The sequence below is a fragment of the Marmota flaviventris genome, chromosome 2 (genome assembly GCF_047511675.1).
Source record: "Marmota flaviventris isolate mMarFla1 chromosome 2, mMarFla1.hap1, whole genome shotgun sequence".
Taxonomy (NCBI): Eukaryota; Metazoa; Chordata; class Mammalia; order Rodentia; family Sciuridae; genus Marmota; species Marmota flaviventris.
In genome coordinates, this window is record NC_092499.1 from 165,478,285 (window position 1) to 165,505,161 (window position 26,877).

General features: G+C 38.9%; 1 protein-coding gene across 1 annotated transcript in view; it reads right to left on the minus strand.

Moving 5' to 3' along the window:
• Positions 1–26,877, minus strand: part of Sptlc3 (serine palmitoyltransferase long chain base subunit 3) — a 143,725-nt gene that overhangs the window by 25,513 nt on the left and 91,335 nt on the right. Inside the window, exons 7-9 of the mRNA XM_027922326.3 lie at positions 25,014–25,119; positions 17,131–17,350; positions 9,248–9,374 (exon numbers count right to left, since the gene is read on the minus strand). Of these exons, the coding sequence (XP_027778127.3) occupies positions 9,248–9,374; positions 17,131–17,350; positions 25,014–25,119 (453 nt within the window). The remainder of the gene's footprint in view (positions 1–9,247; positions 9,375–17,130; positions 17,351–25,013; positions 25,120–26,877) is intronic.

A 26,877-nucleotide genomic window follows, 5' to 3' on the forward strand; every position in this document is an offset into this window, starting at 1 on the left:
TATACATTAGGAAATCGAATTTTGTCTTCATTTTCTTTAGGAAGTAAATTTTCACTGCTCTTTTCCTTTCTACAGACATTAATGACCACTCAATTATAAACAAATTATTTCCATGCATGTGTTAGCAAAAACTGATATCATGATTTAGAAAGTTGATAGTTATTCCATCAGTGTTAACACTGAAGTAACAGTTGAGACAGCTTTGATTAAATTGTAGACATTATGGTTTTTCCTGTAGCCATTTCTGTGAAATAAAGAATGAGCTAGTCAATGGAGTAATCCAAAATTAATCACTAGCCTGCTAATTATAGCTAGAATCATTCCAATTATTCCTGTCTCTGGTTAACTCTTTATTTAAAAAGATATTTTTAAATGCAAAATTCTAAAGTATCCAAAGATTTAGATCTTCAGATATATAGTTGTGCAGATTTTAAAAGATGCACATTAACAAGGAAGCAAAGTGCCTGCTAATATAGTAGCTATTTCAGGGATAATGAAATTGGAGGTATAACAAGAGCTTAGTATAGGTGTGTTAGGTTGAGCAGAACTTTCTTAAAACAGGCTCAGATCACTTCAACACCATGTCTTCAAAATTGTAATCATCATGGAAGGACAATGATCAGCCAAAAGGAGGGTGATAATTATAGTGCAAAGTCAAGCAGATCCCACATAATTACCAGAAAAGCCATTCTTTCCAAGTTATGAATATGAAATATCGGTCATAATTTATTCCCATAATAAAGCAACACTTAGCAGTGTTGCCTGTTGGGGATCTCCTTCCTCAAACTTTCCCTTCTACCTATTGAAGATGCACTGACATGATAACAATTTTAAATAACTAATGTGAATACCATTCTCTTTAACCCAAGGAACATGAGTTAGTGAAGAAATGGCAGTATCTCTGTGAGATTCCTACTATCAAATTGCATAATACAATCAATGTTATGACCATGAAGGGTTATGACTTTACATACTTCAAAAAGTTGTACGAAAGCACAAGTTTTAGGGATGGCCTGTTGTAAGGAACATGCACTTCATGTGAGCAAAATCCTCTTTGTTAGTCTTTATGCCGAGATGGTCACAGGTATTGAGGAGGATAGGTGAGATTCCTGTAGTAACTGAGTGAACAGGGTTTTTATTTTGATTGAAATAAGGGTTCAAAGAGATGGATCAAAACATGTTTAATGCTTTCCTTTTTCTGGTTTAGTAATTTTATCCCTTGTATGCCCTCCCTATTCTATATCTGCTAGGCCTCCTACCTCTGCCTGCATTGGCCAAAATTCTATCTTCAGTTCTTGTTTCCTTCTGCAGGCATACACTTATTTCTTTTATTTTTTTTTTAATATGGAAATGTGGTTCTTAAACATGAGCCTGCATCCCCTAGAGGGGATTCTGACCCTACCCCTTGAGTTTCTGATTCAGAAATGCCTTCTGTAGTTCCAACAAGTCCCAGGTGATGCTGATGATGCCAGTCTAGGGACCATCCTTTGAGAACAACTGCTTTATAAATAAAGCAGTCATGGCTCCCTCCTATCAGGCACTCCTGTCTTCATGAAACTTGAAGTGATGATTGGAGACACATGGGCAGCTGCATCTATGGGATTACTACAGTCTACATGTAAATATAATGAGCAAAACTAGTTATGGAAACGGGCAAGAATTATAAGTCAGAGGCTGACCTTGGTGAGCAAGTTTAGTTACTTAGGCATCTGATATTAAGTACTCAGTTTTTCTGAGGAAAAAAAAATGTCCCCAGGTCTTCTGAGGAAAAAGAAGAAAATGGCCTCAAGTATTTTATCAGCCTCTTCATCATGACACAATTGGGACTTAACACATTTCTTCTTAATTCAACTTGACTCTATATGGAAAGCCTATTATGGGGCCAGGCACTGTGCTGATGGCTAATGATATAACAATGATGATTTCTATCCACAAGAAATTTACAACTTATTAGTGCCTGACGGGAAGCACAGAAGGTGATTAATAAGCATTGGTTCTCAAAGAGTGGTCCTTAGACCAGCAGGATTTCCTGGGCCTTATCAGAACTACAATAAGTATTTCAGGCAGAAATCTCTGGGGGGTGGGGTCCGTATCTCCACAGGTAATCTTGATGCAGAATCATATTTTTATACAAATATTTTTATATAGAAAAACATTTTTATACATATTTTTAAAACAAGGAAGGGTACTTGTGTAAAGGGAAATGCAAAGAGAACAGAGGCTGGGATTCTGGCAAATATCAACAGAAAAAAAAAATCCTTGCAGAAAAAGGGAGGGAGACAGAAAAATAAGAAAAATCTGAGGGAAGAACATTTTTTAAAAGGGAACGATGCAGAGAGGTCAAGTACAATCCGGCAAAAGGAGCAGGAGTGAACTTTGAGATGGCAGAGTCCATGGGGCAGAGGGGCAGGGGATAAGCTGAGGGGACTGAAAACAGAGCAAGTGGACAGTTGTCTGTTTTGAGATTCTCTGCTATGGAAGGAAAAAGGGAACAAAGGGCAAAGGGAAGGCTTTTTAGGATAAGCAAAACCAACAAGTTTTTGGTTGTGAAAAGGGGCCAGGGCCTTCAGAAGGAATTAAGTCACAGAGACCTAAAGGAGATCAGAGTTGTTTACTTGCCGAGATAAGAGGGAGAGAAGAATGAAGAATGCTATCTTTCCATAAATATTTGAGGAGAATTGGTGCTTGCCAGGCACTGCTCTTGGTATAGTGCATGAATGACATAGACAAAGAGCTGCTTCTCTTAAAGAGAGAAAAATGACAATAGGCAGACATCCGTCTGCCTATCATCTATCTGTATCAAATTTTCAGTCCCTCATAAAATGCTATAGAAATTAAAGCAAAGCAAGGAAAATGAGAGAGAAAAGGAAGGTGTACTATTTAGGACAGAGCTGTTCCCCTTGAAAGACTGATTCTGAGCAGTGATGGGAGGGAGAGGAGAGGAAAGAGTGAGTAGCCATGTGAGGGAGAGCAGGGAAGGGACCACACAGATGCTGGTCAGAGGAGCAGTTCTGGGGGAACCAGCAAGCACAAAGGCCTTCTGCAGGAGATGCTCCACATGATCCCAGAACTCCAAGGTTGTTGGCTGCCTGGCTGCCCAGAGGTCACTGAATAAAGGGAATTGTGGGAGGAAGTATGAAGGGGGCCAATCCACTAAAGGCATGAAGGCCAGTCTGCTTCTTATACTGGGTTACTGGGTTTTTTTTTTTTTTTTCTTCTTTATTTGGAACTGGGGATTGAACCCAGGGGCCAGGGATCCTTTACCACTGAGCAACATCCCCAGCCTTGATTATTTTTTATTTTGAGGCAGATTTTCACTAAGTAGCTTAGGGCCTGGCTAAATTGCTGAGACTGGCTTTGAACCTGCCTCAGTTGCACGCCTCTGGACCTTATACTGAGTAAGCTGGGAAGCTGACAGAAAGTTCTGAGTGGGGGAGTGGCATGGTCTGAATTATGTTGTTTTCTTCTTTTTAAATACCACATATTCGTTCTTGTATGGATGTTATAAAAAAAAGTCAATTAGAATGTAGAATAGCAATTATGGAGAGAGAGAAAATAGAGGAAGGTTGGAGGATGGGTACCCAAACACAAATAGAAAGAACAAGCTCTAGTGTTCTATAGAAGAGTGGGTGGGGGGAGACTGTAGTTCATAATATTCTATTATTTTATGAATAACTAGAAGAGCGGAGCTCAAGGGCTCTAAACACAAAGTAATGATATGAAGATAGAAATGTTCATTATCCTGATTTGATCAGCAATATTGCATACAATGTATTGAGATATTATCCTGAACTCCATAACTATGAAAAATTAAATGTTCATAAGAAATTCGCAAAAGTTGAAGGATATATAAACGTTAACTACCCTGATTTGATCATTACCCACAGTGTATAGATATATTGAATTACCACATTGGGCCCCCACAAATTTGTACATTGAAACTAATAATAACAGGGATGATTTTGGTCTTTTGAGAGCAAACCATAAAAAGGCAGAGGCAGAGTGGAGAGAATATTCAAGAGGCTCCTCCAGTAATCCAGGTGAGACATGATGGAAGGAGTGATGGAGAAGTGAGAAGTGACCAGATTCTGAAGATATATGTTAAAGGAAGTGCTGCAGTTTTGCTGATAGAGTAGGAATCAGGTGTTTGAGCAAGGGAGAATTCCAAGATGGGCAAAAGCTATTGGAAAATTTGTGAAAGGAAGGGGAAAACAGCAAAGAAGTTAAAAATAACGGTAGCTTTATTGTTTACTATGTATCAAACAGCACACTATGTTCCATATATCACATCATTTGATCTTCCTGACAACCTCAACTCTCAATGCAGGATTGAGGTGAAGAGAGGGCAAGCAACGATTATGAAGCAAATGGTAGGCCAGGCCCTGGGCCCAAGGCAGTCTGGCACAGCGTGTACCCCTTTATTCATCTATGTGATTCAATCTGTACTTTTTCTGAGAAGTGAAAGGTTATTCAGAATTGGGAAAAGTGGGTGTGGAGAGGAATGGTCAAGACTGGAAGCTGAAAAAAAAATGTTGACTGATGAATTGAAAACCAGGCATCAAAGACTTAAACAAAAGAAGACAACTGTTGACAATGTTTTCTTTAGGGGAGAGGTCTGTAGTTTGTGACTCACCCTCCTATGACTGCTTGTGCTATGTCTAGATGAAGAAAGATGCTGAGATGCAATCTTTCTGGACCTCTCCAAGAGTAATCTCAACCACTGAGTGATCCTTTCAGCTGCCACAACTGATGTGGAACTGATTCCGGGCTCCTAGTCCTATGAGATAAACATCCCCACAATCTTATTTAGCATAAACACTGACCTGAAATCGAGCAGGCTGGCAAGATGGAAGTTGAGTCATGACATATTTATTAAGCTGAGCACTGAGTTTGACACTCAGAGGAACACCAAATTAATTCAAGACACATTTCTTGCCCTTAAGGAGCTTACAGCATGGGTTTTGGCTGAGGGACCACCCAACATCCATTAGGATGGGGAAATCAAATCTCCACTTTGGGCTCATTGCATTGCACAGAGTGACAGGCCAGGAGATTAAACTGGTCTTGGTGCATATGGAATGCACACCCGGCCTGCAGCCCCTCAGCCTGTGTGCATTAACTCCACCAGCAGCCTGGCTGCAGAGTGAAGGTGGCTGTTTGTGCATAAACATTGTCATTTCACTGGGACTGCTATTTCATCTTTGAACCTTGGCATCAAAGGAACACTGACCTTATTCCTGTAGCTTGCCTTTCTTTGAAGCGTATGGCTTTGCATTGCAGATTAAAGTGAAGACATTCATCAAGGAACAGATCTGGCCAACCGCTCCCCAAACTCCACCAGAAACAAAGCCTTGAAAGGCTCCAATCACAGTTGCAGTGGAGTGGGCTGAAGATGAAGGCTTGGAGCCAGGCTCCTCTTTCTCAGATCCTGTAAGTCAGCTCTAGCATGACAGTGCATCCCTTTGAGTGTTGGGCAACTTTACCCTGAAAGGCAGTCTGTCTCTGTAGAAAGGGGTAAGCTAATGCAATATTCCCAACCTGTTTCTGTTCATTTTCTTTAAAGCAGGCATTGTTGTAAATGAGGCCAGTGTGATCATTCACTGTGTGCCTTTGAATTCTTCAAAAGATGTGCCAGGCAGAACCACCTGAAACTTGGCTGATGATTCTGTCAATTGAGTTTTCTATTGCTTTCCTTTGTTCATTTATTTGAAACGAAACTTTCCTATCTGTCTTCCTATTTCTGCTATCTTGGCTCTAAGAAAATAGACTGTACACCCAGAATTCTCTGTTCTTTTTTTTCTCTTTCTTTCTCTCTCTCTCTTTCTTTCTTTCTTTCTTTCTTAAGATGGCAAGAGGAGTAAAGTGAGAAACTTCAAGTATGAGGTTAAAAATAATAACCAAATAATTGCTTAATCATAAGACTGAGGGAAAGAACCAAGAGAAATAGTTCCCACCTCAGGGGAAGAAAAATTGATGATGGATGACTACTGAAGGGCAAATTATCATATCTTCAAATGAAATCTTTCTGCAGATCTTCAATTCTGATCAGATAAACAGTGAGTTCTGTCTGCAGTGAAGGGGTAAAGCAATCCAGAGGAGGGAAGGAAATGATTGTAAAGTTGTATACATATAAATCAACTGATTCTAAGAACAAAGCACCAAAGAGTTTAAGAAATTAGTGAAAATCCCTGCTGAGACTTAGGCTAATTTTCAAAATAACGTTTTCCTAGTTAATCATCTTCAAAATAATACCAAAGGATAATTTTGATTATTATGAGACAAGTCACTTGCATTTTTGCTTAAATCTCAAATAATTGATTTTCCATTAAGAAGTGCTTGAAGTTCAAGAAAAAATTAATACAGCTTTGTGGAAAGCCAATGGTTTCAGGCCAGTTTTTTTTTTTTTTTTTAAGTTTAGTATTATTCATCTATTTGTTTATTTTTGTGGTGCTGGGGATTGAACCCAGGGCCTTGAGCATACTAGGTAAGTGCTCTATGACTGAGCCATACTCCCAGCCCCTGAAATGTTTTTTAAGATAACTTGACACACATAGAAATGAATGTAACTCTAAATAGCTTTAGTTTTTAAAGGCTGAGAAATAACTGCTTATACAATCTCCATATCTCTTTTTTGGGGGGTACTGGGAATTGAACTCAGGGATACTCAACCACTGAGCCACATCCCCAGCCCTATTTTGTATTTTATTTTAGAGATGGTCTCACTGAGTTGCTTAATACCTCACTGTTGCTTTTAACTCACGATCCTCCTGTCTCAGCCTCCCAAGCCACTGGGATTCAGGCATGCGCCACCACACCTGGCCTAATCTCCATATCTCTTAATTTACCACCTCTTCTTTTTGGGTATGACTATGTGACCAATTTTTGCCAATGAACTACAAGCAAGGTGATAAGTGTCACTTGCAGACTGACCTCCCTTTCTCTCTACTTTGGTGACCATAGAGGCTATGAGTCAAGATGGCCAAGCCTGAAAACGACCTGAATCACTGCCCTATAGACAAGAAGTGTGCCAAGAGTTGTCTGATTTTATTAGCTTTGTTTGGTGCAAGCGATAAATAAAACTTGATTCTGTTAAGCCACTGAGATTTTCAGGGTTTATTTGTTATGGTGTGTAACTTAGTTTATCCTGACTAAGGGTCAGGATAGACATCTAGTCCTACTTTCCTCTGTAGTAAGAATTTTTCCTACGGCATCCTTGAAAAGTGTTCAAATACTTCTTGAACACTTCAGTAATAATAGCAAATAACAATAATACACAATTAGATAGGACTTATTATTATATCCAGACACATTTAAAACTATTCAACATGGATTAATGTACCAAATTCTTATGAAACCTAGACACATAAATATTATTTGCCTTATTTTACAGCTGGAGGAACTGAAGCACAGAAAATTTAAGTAATTTTCTCAGGGTTGAAAAGATAAATCACTTTCCGAAGGCCACACAATGCTAAGTAGATTCAACTACCTTCAGCCTATAAAATCAGGACTTCCTAAACTGGGTTTGTATTTCCTTTTTGCAAAGAGCATTTAACAAGATGCAATCCCAAGGAAGACCTTAGAGATCAATCAACCACTGAATTTTATAGGAGGAAGAGAAATTATCAGAAACCATTCTTCAGGCCATTTTCCTGATTTAGGGGGAAAAATGTTTTACTTTGTGGTTTCCAGGTAAGTATCCTGGGGAGAACTACAGCTTAATAGAAGGGCCGCAGTGGCTATAGGTCAGAATGTATGGAGACACTGCTTCAACCAGACCAGCCTTATTCTTCTCTGCTTTAAATGAGGAACACAGATTGTTCCTTATCTGAAATGCTGTGAGCAGCAGTGTTTTGGATCTCAGATTTTCTTGGATTTTGGAATATTTGCATATGTACAATGGGATATGTGGAGGACAGAACTAAAGTCTAAACACAAAATTCATATATGTTTCACATACACCTGATATACCTAACCTAGAGGTAATTTTAAAAATATATATTTTTTAGTTATAGATGGACACAGTATCTTTACATTGTTTATTTATTTTTATGTGGTGCTGAGGATCAAACCCAGTGCCTCACATGTGTGAGGCAAGTGCTCTGCCACTGAGCCACAACCCCAGCCCTCTAGAGGTAATTTTATAAAATATTTTTAATCACTTGCTTTGACTATGTCCTATCACATGAAGTCAGATGTGGAATTTTTCACTTGTGGTATCATGTCAGCTCTCAAAAATTTTGTTTCAGATTTTAGAGCATTTGAGATTTCAGAATTTCAGGTTGTGAATGGCCAACAGGTCCTAGGTTTCTGGTAAAACACATACTGAGTAAGTATTCTGCTGCCTTTAATAATATTTAAAAAAGAGGGATATCACCATATATCTACTGAAATAAGTTTGGAAGTTTGCACTAAACAACACAAGGCTTTGTACCAGCTGGAAGGAGGGACAAAATACAAGAATTGCCTAGCCTAGTGGCCTGTTCTGGGGTCAGTATAATTTGCTACTTCTATAAATGTGCTTACTAGCTTGCCTGGCAGGGAGAGTTGCTTTATTCATCATTGAAGTCCCCACTGGTATGTGACACATAGTAAAAACTCTATAAAAGAGATCTGAAAGATAGAAGGACAGTTCCAAGAGGCTTTGATGAAACCATTCTTCAAAAAGAAATTCTTCAAAAAGAAGATTATATTCATTTGGGTTGAACAAAGTAGCCAAATTTTAGCTGAGGTGACCCAATGACAAATAAATGACTGGAAAGCTATTGTGTGTGTTTTCCCCATAGGTCCTCAAGTGGCCACTGGTGGCTTTCCCTTGCCTAACCTCTGCCGGAAAAAATACAAAAGCGTTTCAAGAAATGAATATTAAATAGACTAATTTGGTCTCTGGGAAATATAGGAGACAGAGCTCAAACATGTATAGGCAAACACACACACACACACACACACACACACACACACACCACAATGTTTACTTCATTTTAACATGGATCACACAAAATGCTCCAAATTTGCTAATCATGTAAAAGGGTGAATTAGAAGATTTTCTTTATTTAACAAAGGATTTGTGTGTGTACATGTGTGTATGTATGTGTGTACTGACAACAGCTACAGTATACTTGTCACTCAATTTGATTTACAAATTGGACTTCATAAGACAAGGGTGTGTACTTGAGAAGGAGGCTGACTGACAGAGAGGTTTGAGAGAGGAGTTCAAGGGAACTGTGCTCTTTGAAGATGCTCTTACCTTGTGTGGTCCCATCCAGGCCCATGATGAGTTTCAGTGATCTGATGATTTGCTCTGCAATCGGGGGGCTCATGGATGTTGCATAAACAGCACTATGTGAGTGAACCCGTAAATAATCCACAAGTTCCTTAAAGAAAATAGGAAACCAAAAAAGAAGGCAAATAAATATCAGTACTGGTGGTGATTATTAAATCTAGTTCCATCCCCATTCATTGCAACAAAAGATATTTTGATTTTTTCAGCTCAAAAGATGAAGGTACTCTGGTTTCCAATGGGGATTTCCAATTGCTTATTTTTTCTATCCCTTTTTTCTTAGTCTTTCCTTCAAACACCTATGAACAGTATAAAGGGGGGTGCTACAAGTTTGAAGTTAAGGTCTCCAACTTAAAACCAGATGTATGAAGGAAAAATGATTTCTGAAACACTTCTGAATGCCTACTACATATGAACATTGCCTGCCTTAGTATTCAGGAGTATCCAAAGAATACAGGAAATAGTTCTTGCCCTTGAGAATATTACATATGATCATGCTTATGGAAGCGGAAGGGTACAAGAAATAATAGATATGCAAATACATGTATTTAACAGGGCTACAAGATGCATAGGAAAGAGAGAGGCTGCTGGTAGATAGTTGGAATAGATAGGGAAGCTTCCAGTGAGAAGATGGGATCGATTAAGCCTTGAAGAATGAAGATAAACAAGAAAAGAAAACTAGTAAGAAGTGGGTGGCACAAGGGAGAAATCAAAGGTGCAGAGAGGCAAGAGAGCGGAAAGCACGTATATTTGATTTGTTAGCAAAGAAATTTTTGTAATTCTTTTATTCCCTGTACCCATACATCTTTGCAATCCAACTTGGTAGGCCCTTCCATCGAGAGACAGAAGACTCTGGGCTGGCCTTCTGAATTACTTTGAGCAGTAGAATGTGGCAGAAGTGATGGTGAGCTAGTTCTGAGCCTATGCCTTAAGAGCAATTTCGTCCTTTCAGAACCTTCTTAAGCTGCCATGCAAACGAAGCCTGAGCTAGCTGGCTGGGGAATGAGAGCATGTGGAGAAGAGCAATGCCATTTCAGCAAAGGCCACTCCAGCCATCCAGTGATCAGTTGACCCAACAGCTGACTGTCACACAAGGACAAGTTCAGATGAGACCAAAAAGTAGCCCAGTCGAGCCTAGCCCATATTGTTTATATATAGAATTGTAAGCTAAATACATGTGGTGTTTTAGTCATTAAGTTTTGGGGTGGTGTGTTATTTAGCAAAGACTAACAGATACACATTTTTGTAGGCTAACAGAGAACTAGTTAGGTAGGGATAGTGGGAAATTAAACCAGAGTATAGGATAGGATCAGATAAATGCGGATTGTGCCTTAGGCCATAGAGACCTATTGGAATTTTTGTATAACAATCTTTGGAGTGCTGAGCCATTACAGAATGCTGGTTTTCAGGGGTAGGAACAATATTTAATCCACATGCCTAACTAACTTCTGGGGCCAATTATAAAGTCCCAGGAAAGTTTGCTGAGAGTCCTAAGAAGTTTCAAAAATTGAATGCCACAATGGGGAGGGACTCAGAGCTGGTATTTTCATGTGTTCAGCTTGACTTCACTAGCTCATGGCCTGGGACTCTCTGGATGTCCTGTAGAAAAACTAAGGCAGTTAGTGGTAAATATGAATTAATAGTGAGGTCTTTAAAGGACACACCATTTTCTCTAGGATATCATCATAGCTTAAAATTCCCTTTAAGTCTCTAAATTATTCCTTATGGCTGTGAACTGGGAAGAGCTCTTAGGAATTGAGAGCTTTTGTTTTTGGGTAGGTCCATATCCTCCTAACCCTCCTTCACTGGTCATATAAATATTCCCCCCTCTGAGCCTGGGAATGGGTCCTGCCTCTCATTTTCCCATCTTTTTTGGGGGTATTTGTGGGCATGTTTTTTTTTTTTTAATTTACAAGTATTTTGAACATTTGAAGTTCATCTTCCTCAGTAAAGTGGCTGGTCAGTCTCACATGTGGTGGGTGAAGGTTAAATCAGTAAGGTGATGACTCTACCTGGCCTTTAGGGGGAGCCAAAAGCTCCATTCTGTCCTTCCTGCCTCCTCCAAGGTCCTTCATTCTAAGTCCCCTCTTCCACTCTGCCTTCCTCTCTACTTTCTTCCTCCTTCTTCTGCACTTTAAATGGTTTATTCCTTTTGGTTGTTTCTTCTTTTCTTCCTAGGTTCTTTCTTTCTCTCTTCCTTGGACTCGGGTTCCCTTCCCCCCTCTTTATTTATTTATTTTTTTCATTTCAATTTTTCCATTGAAATGTTTTTTCCTTAGTATTTTCTTCCTTTCTTCACTTTTTTAAATTCACTCTCTCTCTTCTCCCCTTTCTTCCTCTTCCCACTCCTTCCTTCCATCTCTCCTTCTAGTCAGTGTTTGCCAAAGACTTGCTCTGACCTATGTGTGGCAGTCCAAGAGGGGAGGGAGGACAGATAGGGACCATACTCTGGTTCCTGGCATCCATTATTCTGTTCTTTTGTGAATCATAAATCAGTTTGGTGAAACTCTTTGGGAGAGTTTTCCTCTAGTCAAAGAGCATGTGTACGATGATGTCCTGACTTAAGGCATTAGCCAGGTAGCATTCAGGAAGTTCATTCTGGGGCATCTGGTATACCTCTAAAAGAAAGCAATCATTTTCCAGGTTGCTACAACCAGGCTGCCCTTCAAGCTCTGTGTCTAGCACCTCTAGGGAGAACCAGCAGGGATTTTCTTTCTCTGTTGAGAGCGAGTACCTTCTCCCATGATGCTGGAGGAACCAAGTAGGAGAGAGTGGGTGGGTCAAGCATGTAACATGGATGGGTAGAGGGGACAAAAAGATAAAACTCTGCAGAATGTCTTTATTTCAGCTCCATCATTTTGCAGGAGGTAATGTCCTAAGGTTATGTAACTACACACAGATAACCTTTCACCATAAGCCAACGACATTCAGCTCATGATCTTCTTTCATGATTAGAGGGGTGGTGCAACAGCAGTGAAAAGAAAGAAAAAGAGTGGCATTCTAAACAAAGGAATACTCAGACATGAAGACAGACTGAATGACTCTGAAGAGAAAATGGGGCTAAAAATTGACACCATTGCTAATGTATATGCATTTCCTATGTGAGGCTCCATTTTAAGAACTTTGTAGGTGTTAAACTTATTTGAGCTCCACAATAACTCTATGAGATAGGTACTGCTTTTATCACCATTTTACAGATGGGACCACTGAGTCACAGAGAGGTTCAGAAAATTATTCACAACAGGTGGCAGAATGAAGATTTGAATCCAAAGAATCTAGTGCTGGAGTCCACTCCATCCTTGGTATTAGACTCATTATCTCTCCAAACCAGACCAAGAGTGGGCTTAGTTTAAGGTGAGGGAGGGTCCAGGAGAGCACAAAAACCAATGAAACTTTTATTTACTTTGTGGTACTTTCTTGATCCACAGAGATAGTTCCTTTCATGGGGGAGAAGGGGAAGAATTCTGGATATAAACCAGTCTACATGGTCCTAAACCACAGCTTGAATTCTGTCTTTAAATGTTTCATGTCTATTACTTTTGTTTCTTCAAAGGAAAGAAAATCCCTTTGGGAACAGGGATAGAGCTAGTACACTTTCCTAAAATCCACAGAAGTGGGTATTTAGCAGGGGCCCAGCACATTCTAATTATCTAGTGGAAGGCAGAAAGGTTTCAAAGATGGAAGAAGGATAGCGGGACTCCTTGATGTATATAGGGAGTACTAAGCTGCATTCTTAGGAACAAGTATAGCAAATGTTCCTGGTCTGAAGGGCACTGCTGACCAAGACCAGACAAGGAAACAAAGCCTCTTTTGATTCCCACTGTCCCCAACTCCAATTTTCTTTCATAAACTGAGAATTTCACAAGCATTCTCAGTTTGAGTAAGTAGCCCATCAATACAACACAAAGACCTTCCATATTACATTATTATTCCTTTGGACTGAGTTCACTTTCTCTCAGTCTGAATTTGCTGGTGGGGGTTAATTTGCTGTGTGGTTCAGAAAATGGGAGTCTTTAAGTAACTTCTGGAGAGTGTCAAGGAAAGCCTCAATTCTTGCTTACTGATTCCCTTCCTTTCTTTCCACACCCCCCATTGGGCTCCTTGAGCCATGAATTAGGCGTTGGCTTTGGTCTTTTGTAAGGTTAGTCTGGGTAGTGTCTTTCTTCAGTGTGGGTTAGAGGTCTGCTCAGAATGAGGTTTCTAAGTCCATTTGTAAGTTCAAAACCCTGATTATTTTCTTTACCCATAGGCCTGGAGTTCAAGGACAAGGGTGGGTTTTCTGGAGGAAATCAGACAGGAGGCTCTTAGAATAAACATCTTGGTACTCATTCCATGACCCCTATTTACTTCAAAGGGCTGTTAAATACACCCAGGGCAGAGCTGGCTTCTGCAAGGGGCTTGCCTCCTTCTGGCATGCAGGCTGCTGGGGCTAATGATCACCCCAAACTCTGCTGCCCTATCCCACTCTCCTCTTTCAGAATTTCAGCCCTGCAACCTATCAGTCATAAGGACAACCTTTGCTTCATTCATTTGCAACTTTCTGGTCAGCCTTTGGAGGCTGTGGAAGCAAGTGAATAGCAAAGGCATGCAAGAAGTGTGCAGATCTATGCCTGGAGAAAAACCGAGGGTCTGCTGTGTTCAACACATCTTCCCAGCAACTGGATAAATAAAACTTAAAAGAAAGAAAGAAACGAAAGCAGAAAGAAACCTAGCCCTATCACCTCAGGCTTTCTTCAAAGAAGTCATTCATGGCATGGAGCTCTGACATGGGGAAGGAAGGGATTATCTGACATTTCATCTGAAAGGTCTTAAAAGGACAGGGTCCTCCAAATGGACTATTTACTCTGTATATATAGCAGCTCCAAACACCATGTGAGCAAAATTAAAAACTCTTGCAAGCTTTTGAGAAATTGCTTTGATAGTTTACCTGAGGTAGGGAAAGAAAGCCACAGCCCAGAAACAATCTCTAATTAGCAGAGATAAATTTGTAGGACATTTATGAGGGGAAGGCTGAGACCCAAACACATCTGAATCCAAAGAATCTGGTGCTGAAGAACACCCCATCCTTGGTATTAGACTCATTATCTCTCCAAACCAGACCAAGAGTGGGCTTAGTTTAAGGTGAGGGAGGGTCCAGGAGAGCACTAAGCCAATTTTTCTCAATCAATCAAGATATTGATTTCTTATATGATTTGTTCAGTTACTAATGTATAAAGCTGACCCTGACCCATTCTTCAAGGATTTCTAGAACTTCCCAAACACTGTTTTTGGGAATATCATCCTTCTACATGAGTAAGGCCATTTGAAGAGATTTCAGAGCCATATATTTTTGTCTTTTTTTCAAATCTTTTTTCTAGATTTTTGTATTTGCATGATTATTTTCCAATTTCAAGATTCACCAAGAACCTAAAGTTTCAGAAAAATGTCAAGACTAAGAGTGTGCACTTAACTTTTTATGGTTAATTTTGTATCCATTGGTTTTGAATCTTAGATCTATTTTGTAGTCCCCCCCACCACCTTGAAATATATACTACCAAATATCCAAAGTTTCATAAAATTTGAAAACTGTGCACTAGTTATTTAAATAGATGAATAGGAATATTTTTTCAAATGAAAATTTTTACTATTTGCCCAATCCTATGCTCTTTTGATTCAAAAGCATAGTTTAAAACAGACTTTAAAATGAAATTGTTCACAAAATTATATAAAATTTAGGGGAATAAAATATGTGACTTAAGTAAGAAGTACATATAATTTTAAATTAATATAATTAAAAATTACAAATATATCAAGGAGCAGATACATAAATTGTATTCTTTCATGGGCTATTTAGGTTGGAAGGAAATTAATTTATCTGGGTTTATTATGGTCTCACCCAAACTGTTCCAGACAGATATGGGTCTGACTAAATTTAAAATCATCAGAGAATTATCCACACACGCAGTTTTTTAGGTGTCCTCTGCTCACTCTCCAGGTCTTCCAAACTACCTTGTGTATTCAAGATTTCATATCTTGCTGGTTTAGGGCCCTGGCTGATGAACCTCTGCCAAACACTCTCTAATTCCTGCTGCCATCTAGTGGTGCATTCAGAGACTGCATGTAACATGGAGTTTGGGGACAAGAGAGGAGGGGAAGGAGAGAAGGGGTGTGCATGAGGCAGCTTGCTGGATCCAAATATGGTGAACAAAATTGAATTTTCAAAGTGCAAGGACATGAACAAATGTAAAAACTTATTCTGCAATCCTAATTAATGTAAATAATTTTACAGTTGCTTAGTCTCAATCCCCAAATGAATAGATGTCATGTAGGCAAGAGTACCTCCACTTTTAAATATGGCAACTGACTTCAGGTTGGAAAGTGGGAGAAAATCATAGCAAGCTGGTCCTAACTTCAGCTAATCACAGGCCTTTGTTTAAAGTGGGTAACAAACGAAGACACTCAAAAGAGAAAAATATGACATCTACCCAATTTGACAGCATTTCAAGGATCTGCTTGCTTCAGTTTATTCAGGTGCCTTTGGCTCAGGAAACATAGTTACGCTTGGTTACAAATTTTGTAGCTCAGACTGCTGCTAAAGTAATCACAAAACCACAACCTCACAAAGCAATGTAACCTGGATGAGGGAGCTTCTAAATTTGAGACCTTCTGATCCCACTGCTGTGACAGTTAGGGAGGGAATATTTAACCTTTCCTAGATTTAGCTGACATTTGTAAGAATCTGGGCCTCTCCTATGTTTTTAGCATTAGCCTGCTAATTCCCACGGGCCAGTAGAGTAGGATGAAAAACCATGCTTCGAGCACCGGAAGAAAGCAGTACTTACTGGAGGGTAAAAGACCACTTTAAACTCTGAACATTTTAAAGCATCTGTACATCTCATGGCAGGGAGAGTGGCTAAAATGAAATTCGTTATTTTAAATCACAGACTTTCACTGCTCCTCCCAGGAGGCTGAGCTTGTGTTCCTGCTGGTCACAGTGGGAAGGGAATTGGGAATTTTAGACAAGCTATAGATGCCACCTGCATGCATTAGTTTGGGGCCTGTGGTGCCATGAATGCAAGGTAGAACCAAACTCCATGGTCACACAATCTGTTTAGGACAGGTGTAGGCTTGTGTGAGATGACCTGCAAGAGTTGGATAAGGCTGTATGTAAGGAGGTTGACAACTCACTCCCTGATCTGGAGAGTTTGAATATTTGATTTTCTTCTTGTCCCTCTTCTTTTAAAATTTCTTTCCAATATTTGTTTTTGTATGTTTACAAACCCCTTGGTGATATATGGGCTCTCAAATAACAGGGTTAGAATTCATTTAATCATCTAATCACATCAAATCAGAACTTTTTTTTTTTAGTTATATAGATAAGAAATTAGAGAATGACAATATTTGGCCTATCACTTATCCAACAACATGAGTAAGTATGGTTTTGTAGACAAAGTGTCTTAAAAGTCTGTTCTTGATCCTGTCATTCTTTTGATCAACACTTTTAAAACCCATGGGGTCAGCCTCTTTAATATCTGTCTTCATTTAAAATTTAGATTTCAATTATAGATTGAAATTCGTTCTAAAAGATCCCAGATCCTACCCTGGAGAGTCTGGATCCTCTGTACCTTGTGCACACTGCTAGCATTTCTTTTTTTATTATTATTATAATGTAATCATTCAACCCAGGTTTCTCTTTATCACTGGAGTGTGAGTTCCAGGTTGTTCCAGGCCTTGTCTGGCTCTGAACTGGTAACAGAGATTAGACAAGACAAGGTGCATTGAATTGATACTTTCAAAGAATTCAGAGAAGCCCTTCTGACATGCTTTGGGGTGTTCAGGGTTTAAAAAGACATAAGGAATCCCTTCCTTACCTTTTTTCCAGCTATATAACCACCAGAGGATCCAAAGCTTTTGGTGAAGGTGCCCATGTACACATCAACATCATCAGGGTTCATTCCAAAGTATTCTCTGACACCCCGGCCAGTTGGGCCCAAGGCCCCAATACTGTGAGCCTCATCCATGTAGAGGTAGGCCTTGTATTTCTTCTTCAGAGCCACAATCTGGGGCAGATTCACAATGGAACCTTCCATGCTAGGAATAAAATGCTCATAATCAAATGCTCATAATCAACAAATACTTTCCTGTGAAGCTCTATTCGTCTCTCTTCTAACCATCCTAGATAGCCTGTTCTGACACAACTAGGGGGTGTCAGGGACATATCATTCCTTTCTTCTCAAGGCATATTTTTTAAAAAATAAGACAGTCCTCTCAATCTTGTAAGGGTGGTCTGGCACGTCTAAGCTACTTGAATAAAATAATTTACATTCAATGAATTTGAACCACTTTGGGTTCTTACAGTTAATCTCCAAGCCAACAATTAATCCAAGCCAACAATTAACCCACCTTATTTTTGATCCAGTTTATTTGTAAAGCTGATTATTGTAACTAGACTGACCATTTTTGGCTTCTAGGTATTCTACTAGTTATAAATTGCTCTATGGTGACCCATTTTTATCTACCTGCTTTTGCCTGTTTGGCCAGGCCTGTCTGACCTAAATTAAGTGCGTGGATTTGCCAAAGATTAAAAGAAGGAATTAAAAACACACAAAAAACTGACTTAAGACATCATGGCATTGATTATAGCATAATAGACAATCCCTAGGACCTCTGTTCAGTACTCACTACCGGTCAAAGTCTTATTGGAAGCATCCTGTGGAGTTCCTTCTTTCTGTTCCTTTTGGGCAATGGAAGGATGTTGAGCAAGTGTCAGAATCCCCCAAGGGTTTAAGTTGTGTTCCCTACCAGAGAGTTTCTGATTCAGTAGGTCTAGGGTGGGGCTTTGAATGTGTGTAAGCTCCCAGGAGACTCTGACACCAGTGGTTGAGGACAACACTTTGAAGACAAATGCTACAGAGGAATCCTTTTGCTTTAGACCTAAGTATTTTATTTTTCATGGGATTGTAAACTGCAAAAACACTTAAATCTTCCAACCAAGGGAAAAATATAATGTCAATCAATAAAATTAAAATTTATATTTACATGTTTTTTTTTTTTTTAGAATTCCATGGGTTTAGAACTTTGGACTTTCATCCATTCTCAGAAAACTGTGGGCTGTGTCTACACGGCACACAATTTTGATTGCCCTGACAGGCAAGTTTCACGAAAACACTCAAACTCAACATGCTCGCCACATGCTAGCACCCCTTTCATTTAGTTCAAGGACTAAATCAATTCAATCAAACAAAGTTGAACTACTGCTTCCTTTATAATCAGTTTATTAGATTAAATTTAGTGTATTTAAAAAAAATAAGCTTATATGTGAGGTTGATTGGATCACAATAGTGCAGCTGGTTGCATAGTTATCCAGACCAAAGTAGGTGAATTTGGGGAGAGTATGATTATCACTGAGCGCAACATTTGTGTTTTTTGCAAAGTTACTTTGGATGTCTTCTCTTATGTAAATTTGTGAGTTAATTCCAACATTTCCTTAGGTTGACTGCTTGTTGAACCTGTCTGCATGGAAGGGGAGCCAGGATGGCCATCTGACTGCCTAAATTTAGACTATGGCCACTAGCTGGAAACTTGGGCAACTTATGTACCATTCTCTGCCTCAGTTTCTTCCTATGTAAAATAAGCATGACAAGGGAGCCCTCCTCACAGGGTCTTTAGAATATAACTAGAAATCGTGCTCGTAAAGTGCTTGACACACAAGTGCTCAGTGAATTGTTATTGTTCCTGGGAGGAGGCATGTAGGAGGACGTGGTTGCAATGAGGTCTAACTTGGAAAACTGGGAGCTCTTGACAATGCCCTGCATTGAATCTTCTAGGAATGAGGCACGTGGGTGTCATTGTGGGTGTCAAACATAATAAATGGCATTGGGCCTTTGGAATTCTAGAACTTCCTTCTCATCTTTAAAATGTTATAAGTTGGTAACACAAATATGCTAAAAATATTTGACATGCCACAAATAGCCATTCTTTGTTCTGGAACTGGATTTGACAGGAGGCAGTTAATGTTGAATAGTGTTTATAGACACTCTCGGCAGGTAATTAACCATCCTTTCATGGGGCTAGTCTAGCTGATGTTAGGAGCCTGCCCACCTGGTTTATATTTCTTCCTCTAAGATTAATGACTGTACAGTACTGCTGATTTCTAAAGTTAATGCAGGGCACACATACAGTCCTAGGGAAAACTCAGCTTTTATACTGTTTTCATTTTCTCAGTGTGATCATATTTTAATTGAACCTTTTCTTTTAGTGGGATATTAAATCTTGCATAAAAACTATCTTATTATCATGAATTATTATTTAAAAAAGCACCCAAAACAACAAAGAAGAAAGAACAGCATTTTGTTCTTTGTAAAGGAAAGATTATATTTTTAACTTCAATAGAAGAAAAAACAACTAAAGTATAACTATAAGATAATTCCACCAGTTAATTTGAAGCTCTGTGCAGGGACTTGAATTATTCTTAAACCAGCAAGTCAGTGAATCATTTCTTTATATATTTTCTATTACACAGTGTGTATTAGCTAAGTGACAAGACTCCCTTTTGAAATCTCCCTCTCATCACCTTTCTCTCCACATATAAACCATAATATCCACTGGCAGGATTGGAAATTAAACCATTGGTTGGCCAATTTGCATGTGGAAAAATCACCCTGGTGGGTCCAAAGATGAGAGGAGGTGGATAGGGAGAGAGTTATGATTGAAAATAACTATTCTTTCATTATTCTTTGCTTTTACGTGTTTAAACCATAGAGATATAGGATAGTGTTTACCATTAACATTCTGAATTCTTAATTTATACTGTTTTGGAGAGCCAAATGGATTACTTAGTCTATTCTTAAATCAGATGGCATTCTGAGACTTCAGCATAAGTTTATATGTGCATTTTTTTGAAGTTTGGGCTCCACCCATGCTAGTTTAGGTTCCAGGTTATTTGGGATATTTTCCTTATCCAGTATGTTTTTAAATAATTAGGAGATTTCTGAACCACCACGAGTTGATAAGAAATCTAGATTTCTCAGAGACAAAAAAAAAAAACCCCACAAAAATATGATTTTAAAATAATAGGAAAATGCAGATCAGAATACTAAAATAATACTATTGCATTATAATATTTACATAGATATATGGAAATCATGGGATCATAAATCATAGATTTATTGAGACTTCAAGTTTCAATCTTCTCATTTTATAAAGAAACTAAAGTCTAGATAGACTAGTAATAAAGGTTGAAATGAGTGATCTTGGGTTTCCGTGGTTACTTCCTTGGATGTGGACAGATGGGTTGACTCTTGTGTTTCTATTGAACATTTGTCCTACCAAGGTCACTTGGGTTTAATCCTAGCTCTGCTTTATCTCATTTATCTATCTTGGGGAGAGTTATCTAGGCTTCTCAGCCTGAGTGTCTTCATCTTCAAAATAACCTCAGGGGCACTGAGAGGATTATTCAAGATTTTTGTGAAATACATAGCAAGGAGCAGACACATGGTAAATTGTGATTCCATCCTCTGACATCTGCTCTTGGTGTGAATGAAGAGCAAAAAGCCTTGTGGCCAATATATGTTGCAACTTCCTCAATTGTAAACAAATATCATGAAAAAGATAACCACTCTTTGTGTGGCTTTTCTATGGGACAGGCCTCTGACAAAGACCAGCTTATATGATCTCATTTAATACTTGCAAAATATCTCCTTTGAGGGTACATAGTTGAAGGCAGCAACATCAGGATTTGAACCCAGGTTCCAGACCTGCCTACAAATCCTGACTCCTCTATATTATGTATAAAAATAAAATAACACCTATGGTTGGTGGCATTAATCATAATTGATATAACTTAATAATAATATTTATTATTATATTACTTTTGTGGAGTTTTTTTTGACTTTTTAGCCTTGGTACCTAGTCTTTTTAAATCTTTTTTAAAATTTTTATTTATTTATTTATTTTAAAAATACATGACATTAGTGATACCTCTCAGGAACTTTCTGATTTGGCTGACTGATCTTTTTTGGCATTATGAAAAATATATGATATGTGAGCTCTTTGTGGTGGGGGTACTTTTTCCATGTTGACAGACCATGAGCAAGAGAAAAAAAGAAAATCCTAGAAGTTAAAATTCAAAGGAGGCTTTGAGAAGGCATCACCGTGATCCATGTTCATAATACACCTCTCAACACTAGTATGGCAATTTGTAAATCAATGGATGTGTAACTGATGTGATTCTGCAATCTGTGTATGGGGTGAAGGTGGGAGTTCATAACCCACTTGAATCAAAGTGTGGAATATGATATGTCAAGAAATTTGTAATGTTTTGAACAACCCACAATAAAAAATTTAAAAAAAAAAAAGTTGAAGTACAGTTGTAAACCATTGATTTTACATTTCTAACTTTGGAAAATCCTATGGGAATGATTCCATGTTTTGGTGATAGCTGGAAATTAGAACCCCTGTATGAATACTTTCCCATTGAGGTTTGCTGAAGAACTCTCCTAAGGCTAGCCTTATTTTACAGATGAGGAAACTAAGGTTCCATGTGGTATTGGCATTTTCTAAGAGGTGCCCTGATTCCTGTCTATGAATAAGACCTTTCAGGCATCCTATCATGTGCAGATAGGATAGGAGCCTCTTTGTTAAGGATGTCTATGTCAAAGGGAGACTTCACTCTGCATAAATGCCAGATTGATTGAGATGCTATGGTAAATTGCCTCCAACAAGTATAGCCTGCAAGTATTCCTATCCTTGTGTACTCAAGTTGATTCTCTTATCAAGAGACAAGGTCTAGGGCTGGGTTTGTAGCTCAGTGATAGAGTGCTTGCCTAGCATGTGAGAGGCACTGGGTTTGATCCACAGAACACCTAAACATAAATAAATAAAATAAAAGTATTGTGTCCAACTACAACTAAAAAAATTTAAAAAAATACTTAGGCAAGGTCTATTTCACCTTCTTGGAATCTGGGATGACCTTGTGATATGATTTGGCCAACAGGGCATGACAAAAGTGATGCTGTTTCAGTTCAGGGACAATCCCTTAAAATGATGGCAGCTTCTGCTTTTGCTCCTTTGGAAGCCAGTTGTTGTGTTGTAAGGAAGCTCTGGCTAAATAGTCAAACAGAAAGAGAATACATGCAGAAAAAGCCATGTGAAAGAGAATAAGGCACCCAAGTCAATAGCCAGTACCAAGGGTTAGAATTGTAAATGACATAATTTTGGATATTCCAGTCCCAGATGAACTCTCAGTTGAACACAGTCCCAGGAAGAATACAACATAGAGCAGAAGTACTGCCCAGTTGGTTCAGATGACCCAGGTAGAATGGAGAATAATAAAATCACTTCTGTGTAAACCATTGTGCTTTGGGGTGATTTGTTACATAGCAATGGACAACTGAGCAGTTACCATTGCTAATGCAACCTAAATTATAGGTTAATGCCACACTGGTTTGGAGCCAGAAGTCCACACCTGGCTTGCTTGTCCTTCTGATATCATGGTAGGACACAGGCCCACATACCATTAACAAATTCTTCAGCTGAAATGGTTTCTCTGTGTAACTAATGAGAATATTTGACACTAAAATGGTGGTGGTACTCTTAGTTTCAGCCAGGGTTAAAGTGCCTGAAACTTAATTTTCCATCAGTAGAGTCGAGTTCTGTTTATTTGTAATTGATTTCAGTTACTCTGGTTAAAGGAGATGACTAGTGTGCTTTCCCTTAGCCCATATATACTCCCACTAGTCCAAGTTGGAATGACAGGTGTTTGATAAGGGCTGTCTTCTTCCTTTCTGAGGCTGGCACTGGCACAAATGACACAAGGAGAAATAGCTATACTTGAGGTTATGACACAGAATAAATATGAGATTGCTTGTTAAAATTAGCAAGTTTAGGATTAGTGAAGAGTTAATTATTCTTGAGCAGGGTTTCTCAACCTTGGCATTATTGCCATTTTGAGCTAGACAATTCTTTGTTGTGAGGGAAGATGTCTTGTGTATTGCAGAATGCTTAGCAGCTACCCTAGCCTCTCCCCACTAGATACCAGCGGCATCCTATTGCAAATGTAGTAACTGAAAATTGCCAAATATGCCTACACTGGGGACAGTTGAGGACCACTAGTTTAGAGTCCCAAAGACTTCTGTATTAGTGCCACACTGCTGGGTAATGTAACCTTAGGAGGTAATGATAGGTGATACAGGAAGTGGGCTATGAGAAATTTAAAATGCCTCCTTTGCAACCCCTCAGTAGCTCTGGGAATATTCAGAACAGCAGTACTTTGGGAGGCAAGTACTAGAGTTAAATTTTTAAAAAAGATACCATAATTATCAATATTATTTTAAATATGGGAGAATTTGCTTATTTCTAAAAGGGATGGCAGTATATTTCTTTAGTTATTTGTTTATCAGCTGTTATGGTTTGAATCTGAGGTGTCTCCACAAAGCTTTTATGTTAATAAGGAATATTCAAAGGTGAAATTATTATGAGAGTTGTAAACTAAACAGTCCATCCTGGTTTGAATGGATTAACTGGGTGGTTAATTGTTGGCAGCTAGTGTACGCCTAGAGGAGGTGGCTCACTGGGGGTGTGTCATGGAAAGGTTTGTCTTCCCTGCAGCCCCTTCCCATCTCTCTCTGCTTCCTGGCTAGCATGAGGTGAGTAGCTTTCCTCTGCCACTTTCCTTCCACCATGATAATCCACCTTGCCTCAGGTTCAAAGCAATGAGGGTGACCAACCATGGACTGAGCCTCTGAAACTGCGAGTCTCAAATAAATTTTTCTCAGAGCTCTAAGTTGGTTTTGTCAGGTATTTTGGTCATAGCAACATAAAGCTGACTAACACATTACTTATGTAAGGGATTGATCAGACTAGCCAGCTGAAGGTAGCTAGCTCTTAAGTCTCCTTTGCAGTCATACTCCTCCTGGTTGGAAGGTTAAACAGCCTTTCTTTACTTTTAACATTTTTCTCTTCTCTATCATTATTTCATAGTAAATCTCTCCCTTGAATACTCTAACATTAAGATTGTTTGAGAATTGATTTAGGTAGGAATGGGTACTCCAAGATAATATTTCCTTGGCCTATGGCTTAGGAAACCCAACAGCAAAAAATGCTTAGATGTGATTTTCATTTTAACAATGATAATTCGTTTAGGTAGAGAATGAAGCAATTTATTTCATAACCCGAAATATAAAAAAGTACAGCTATGAATGGCTTAGTGTTTGCTCAACTTAAAAGGAGACAGAAAAACTTGATCCTGAGCATATATTAAAATGTTAAGATCATCACACTGCCATCCTCCCTCCTCCCTGGGCTCTGGAGAAAGCTTTTTGTATTCTGATGCCAGTCACTGAACTTGAAGTTGGCCAAATTCAGAAAGCAGCTGGTGGTTGAATGCACTGTCTAGTTAGCGGTATCAGGGGCCACTGATTGAAACAAATATTACAGAGGAAAGGCAAGGAACATTCTGATGTTGAGTAACTCAGTCACAAAACATGTCTAAAACTCCATCAACACACATTAATTATGAGAACACTTCTGATGAAGGCTTCAAGAGCATGTGAACCTCCCAGGTGTTCCACCATATGCAAAATGTCATTGAAAAGATGGAGACCCAAGGACTGACAACTCCCATAAGTAACTCTGTTTCAGGTTTTTTCATAATATCCATACCTAACTTGTTTCTTCATTTACCTAGGAAAGGTCAGTTTTCCCCCATCGATCATCCCTTCTATGGGTGTTAAAATGGCTGTGGTTATTTACACACCTGTAGATGCCCTCTACCAGGATGAGAATCTTCTTCCAAGCTCTGCGGGTTCGAGGCTGACCATAGATGATAGCTTCTCTCAGGAGCTTCTCTAAGTCTTCTATATCTTTACATAATAAAAAAATTAATAAGAAGAAGAAGAAGAAGAAAGAGAGGAGAGAGAGAAAGAGAGAGAAATTAAGTCATGAGAGGGTTTTTCTTTCCCTCCCTCATTTTCTCTCCTAAGAAGGTGTCAGATAATTTAGGTTCACACTCAGACTTGAACTTTCAGAGAACTAAGTTAGAATCAGAGAACATCAGGGACGACAGAACTCTATTTCTTAGTAAAACTTAACTCTCTTGAGATGAATAGCTGGATTTGTATGAGCAGGCAGAGTCAACCTTACGGAAGGTGCGTGTTTTCCAAGGCTCTTAACAGTTTCTTCTGCTACATTAAAGAGCTTGAAATTCTACATTTAATGCATCTCTTAAGCTAAAGCTTGTTGCCAGTTTAAAATGACCTCTGAGAGATACAAGTAACTCCCACTCAGGTATTGTGCAGACAAGTATACTAGGATTTAATTAAGTTTTCATAGCATGGCAACTTTGCTGGTGGGGGATCTCACTTCCTATGCTATGGGACTTGATTTTTTTTTCTTGGTACCTGGGATTGAACCCAGGGGTGCTTAACCCCTGAAACACATCCCCAGCCCTTTTTATTTAGAGACAGGTTCTCACTGAGTTACTTAGGGCCTTGTTAAGTTGCTGAAGCTGGCTTTGAACTCAGGATCCTTCTGCCTCAGCCTCCTGAGCCACTGCGATTATAGACATGTGCCATCAAGCCTGGCTGGGCTTGATTTTTGACATCTTTCAATTTTAGAAGTTTTAAAACTATAAGAGGGTAGGACAACTAGTCCTCCTTTGTAAAATATTTGCAGAGTTCTGGACACATTAATAATAGCTCCTAATTATTGAATCCTGTATGTGTGCATTCACCCTTCCAAGCCCATTCGTTCTTTGTTAAAGTTCATTTAATCCGCATAAGAACCCTCTGAAGAAAGTACTAAAAATATGTCCATTTTATGATTTAGGAAACTGAGGCACAGAGGGGTTTGGTAAACTACCCAAGGTCTAGATCATAAATGGCAAAGTCAGGATTTGACCTCATAGTCTGTACTGTGATTCTCATTTGTGACTGCTACCCTTACTGCTTTATGTGAAAACCATGTGCTATCTTCTCAAACTCCATGATAATGTAGAAAGAAGGAGGAAAGTCCAGCAGATCATCTTTGTTAACATTTACTGACAAATATAATTAACAGTGCATTTCATTTATCTGCAATTTGATGTAAATGGCTGGGCTTGGGTTGAGAGATTATGATGAACTTGTCTATCAACTCAGCTATTTGGTGTGTGTGTGAGCGTGTGTTGGTGTGTGTGTGAGTGTGTGTTGGTGTGTGTGTGTGTGTGTGTGTGTGTGAGAGAGAGAGAGAGAGAGAGAGAATGAATCATCAAGTACATTTGAGCAAAGTACATTCAATAAAGGTGCCTTCATCTGAATAGGAGTAAGCTTGGATAAATCAGATTTTGCTGGCTCGTTTCAGAACATTTTTGCAAAGGAAACCCTGGTTTCTTTGTGTCTCACAACCTGTCACCAGCACCAACATACTATCTTGAGCTCTGACATTCAGCAAAAGTATGTGACATGTAACTAGGAGCATTATGTTCTAGAAAGCACTCTTGGAAATCCAAGACTTAGCTCTAACATACTCTTTGACATCCTTTGATCTTCTTAAGAAAACTCATAGTGTATTTTATGAAGTAATGAACAAATGAAGAAATAATTCTTTATTCAAATAAATAAGGCCTTACATATTGGCAAGAG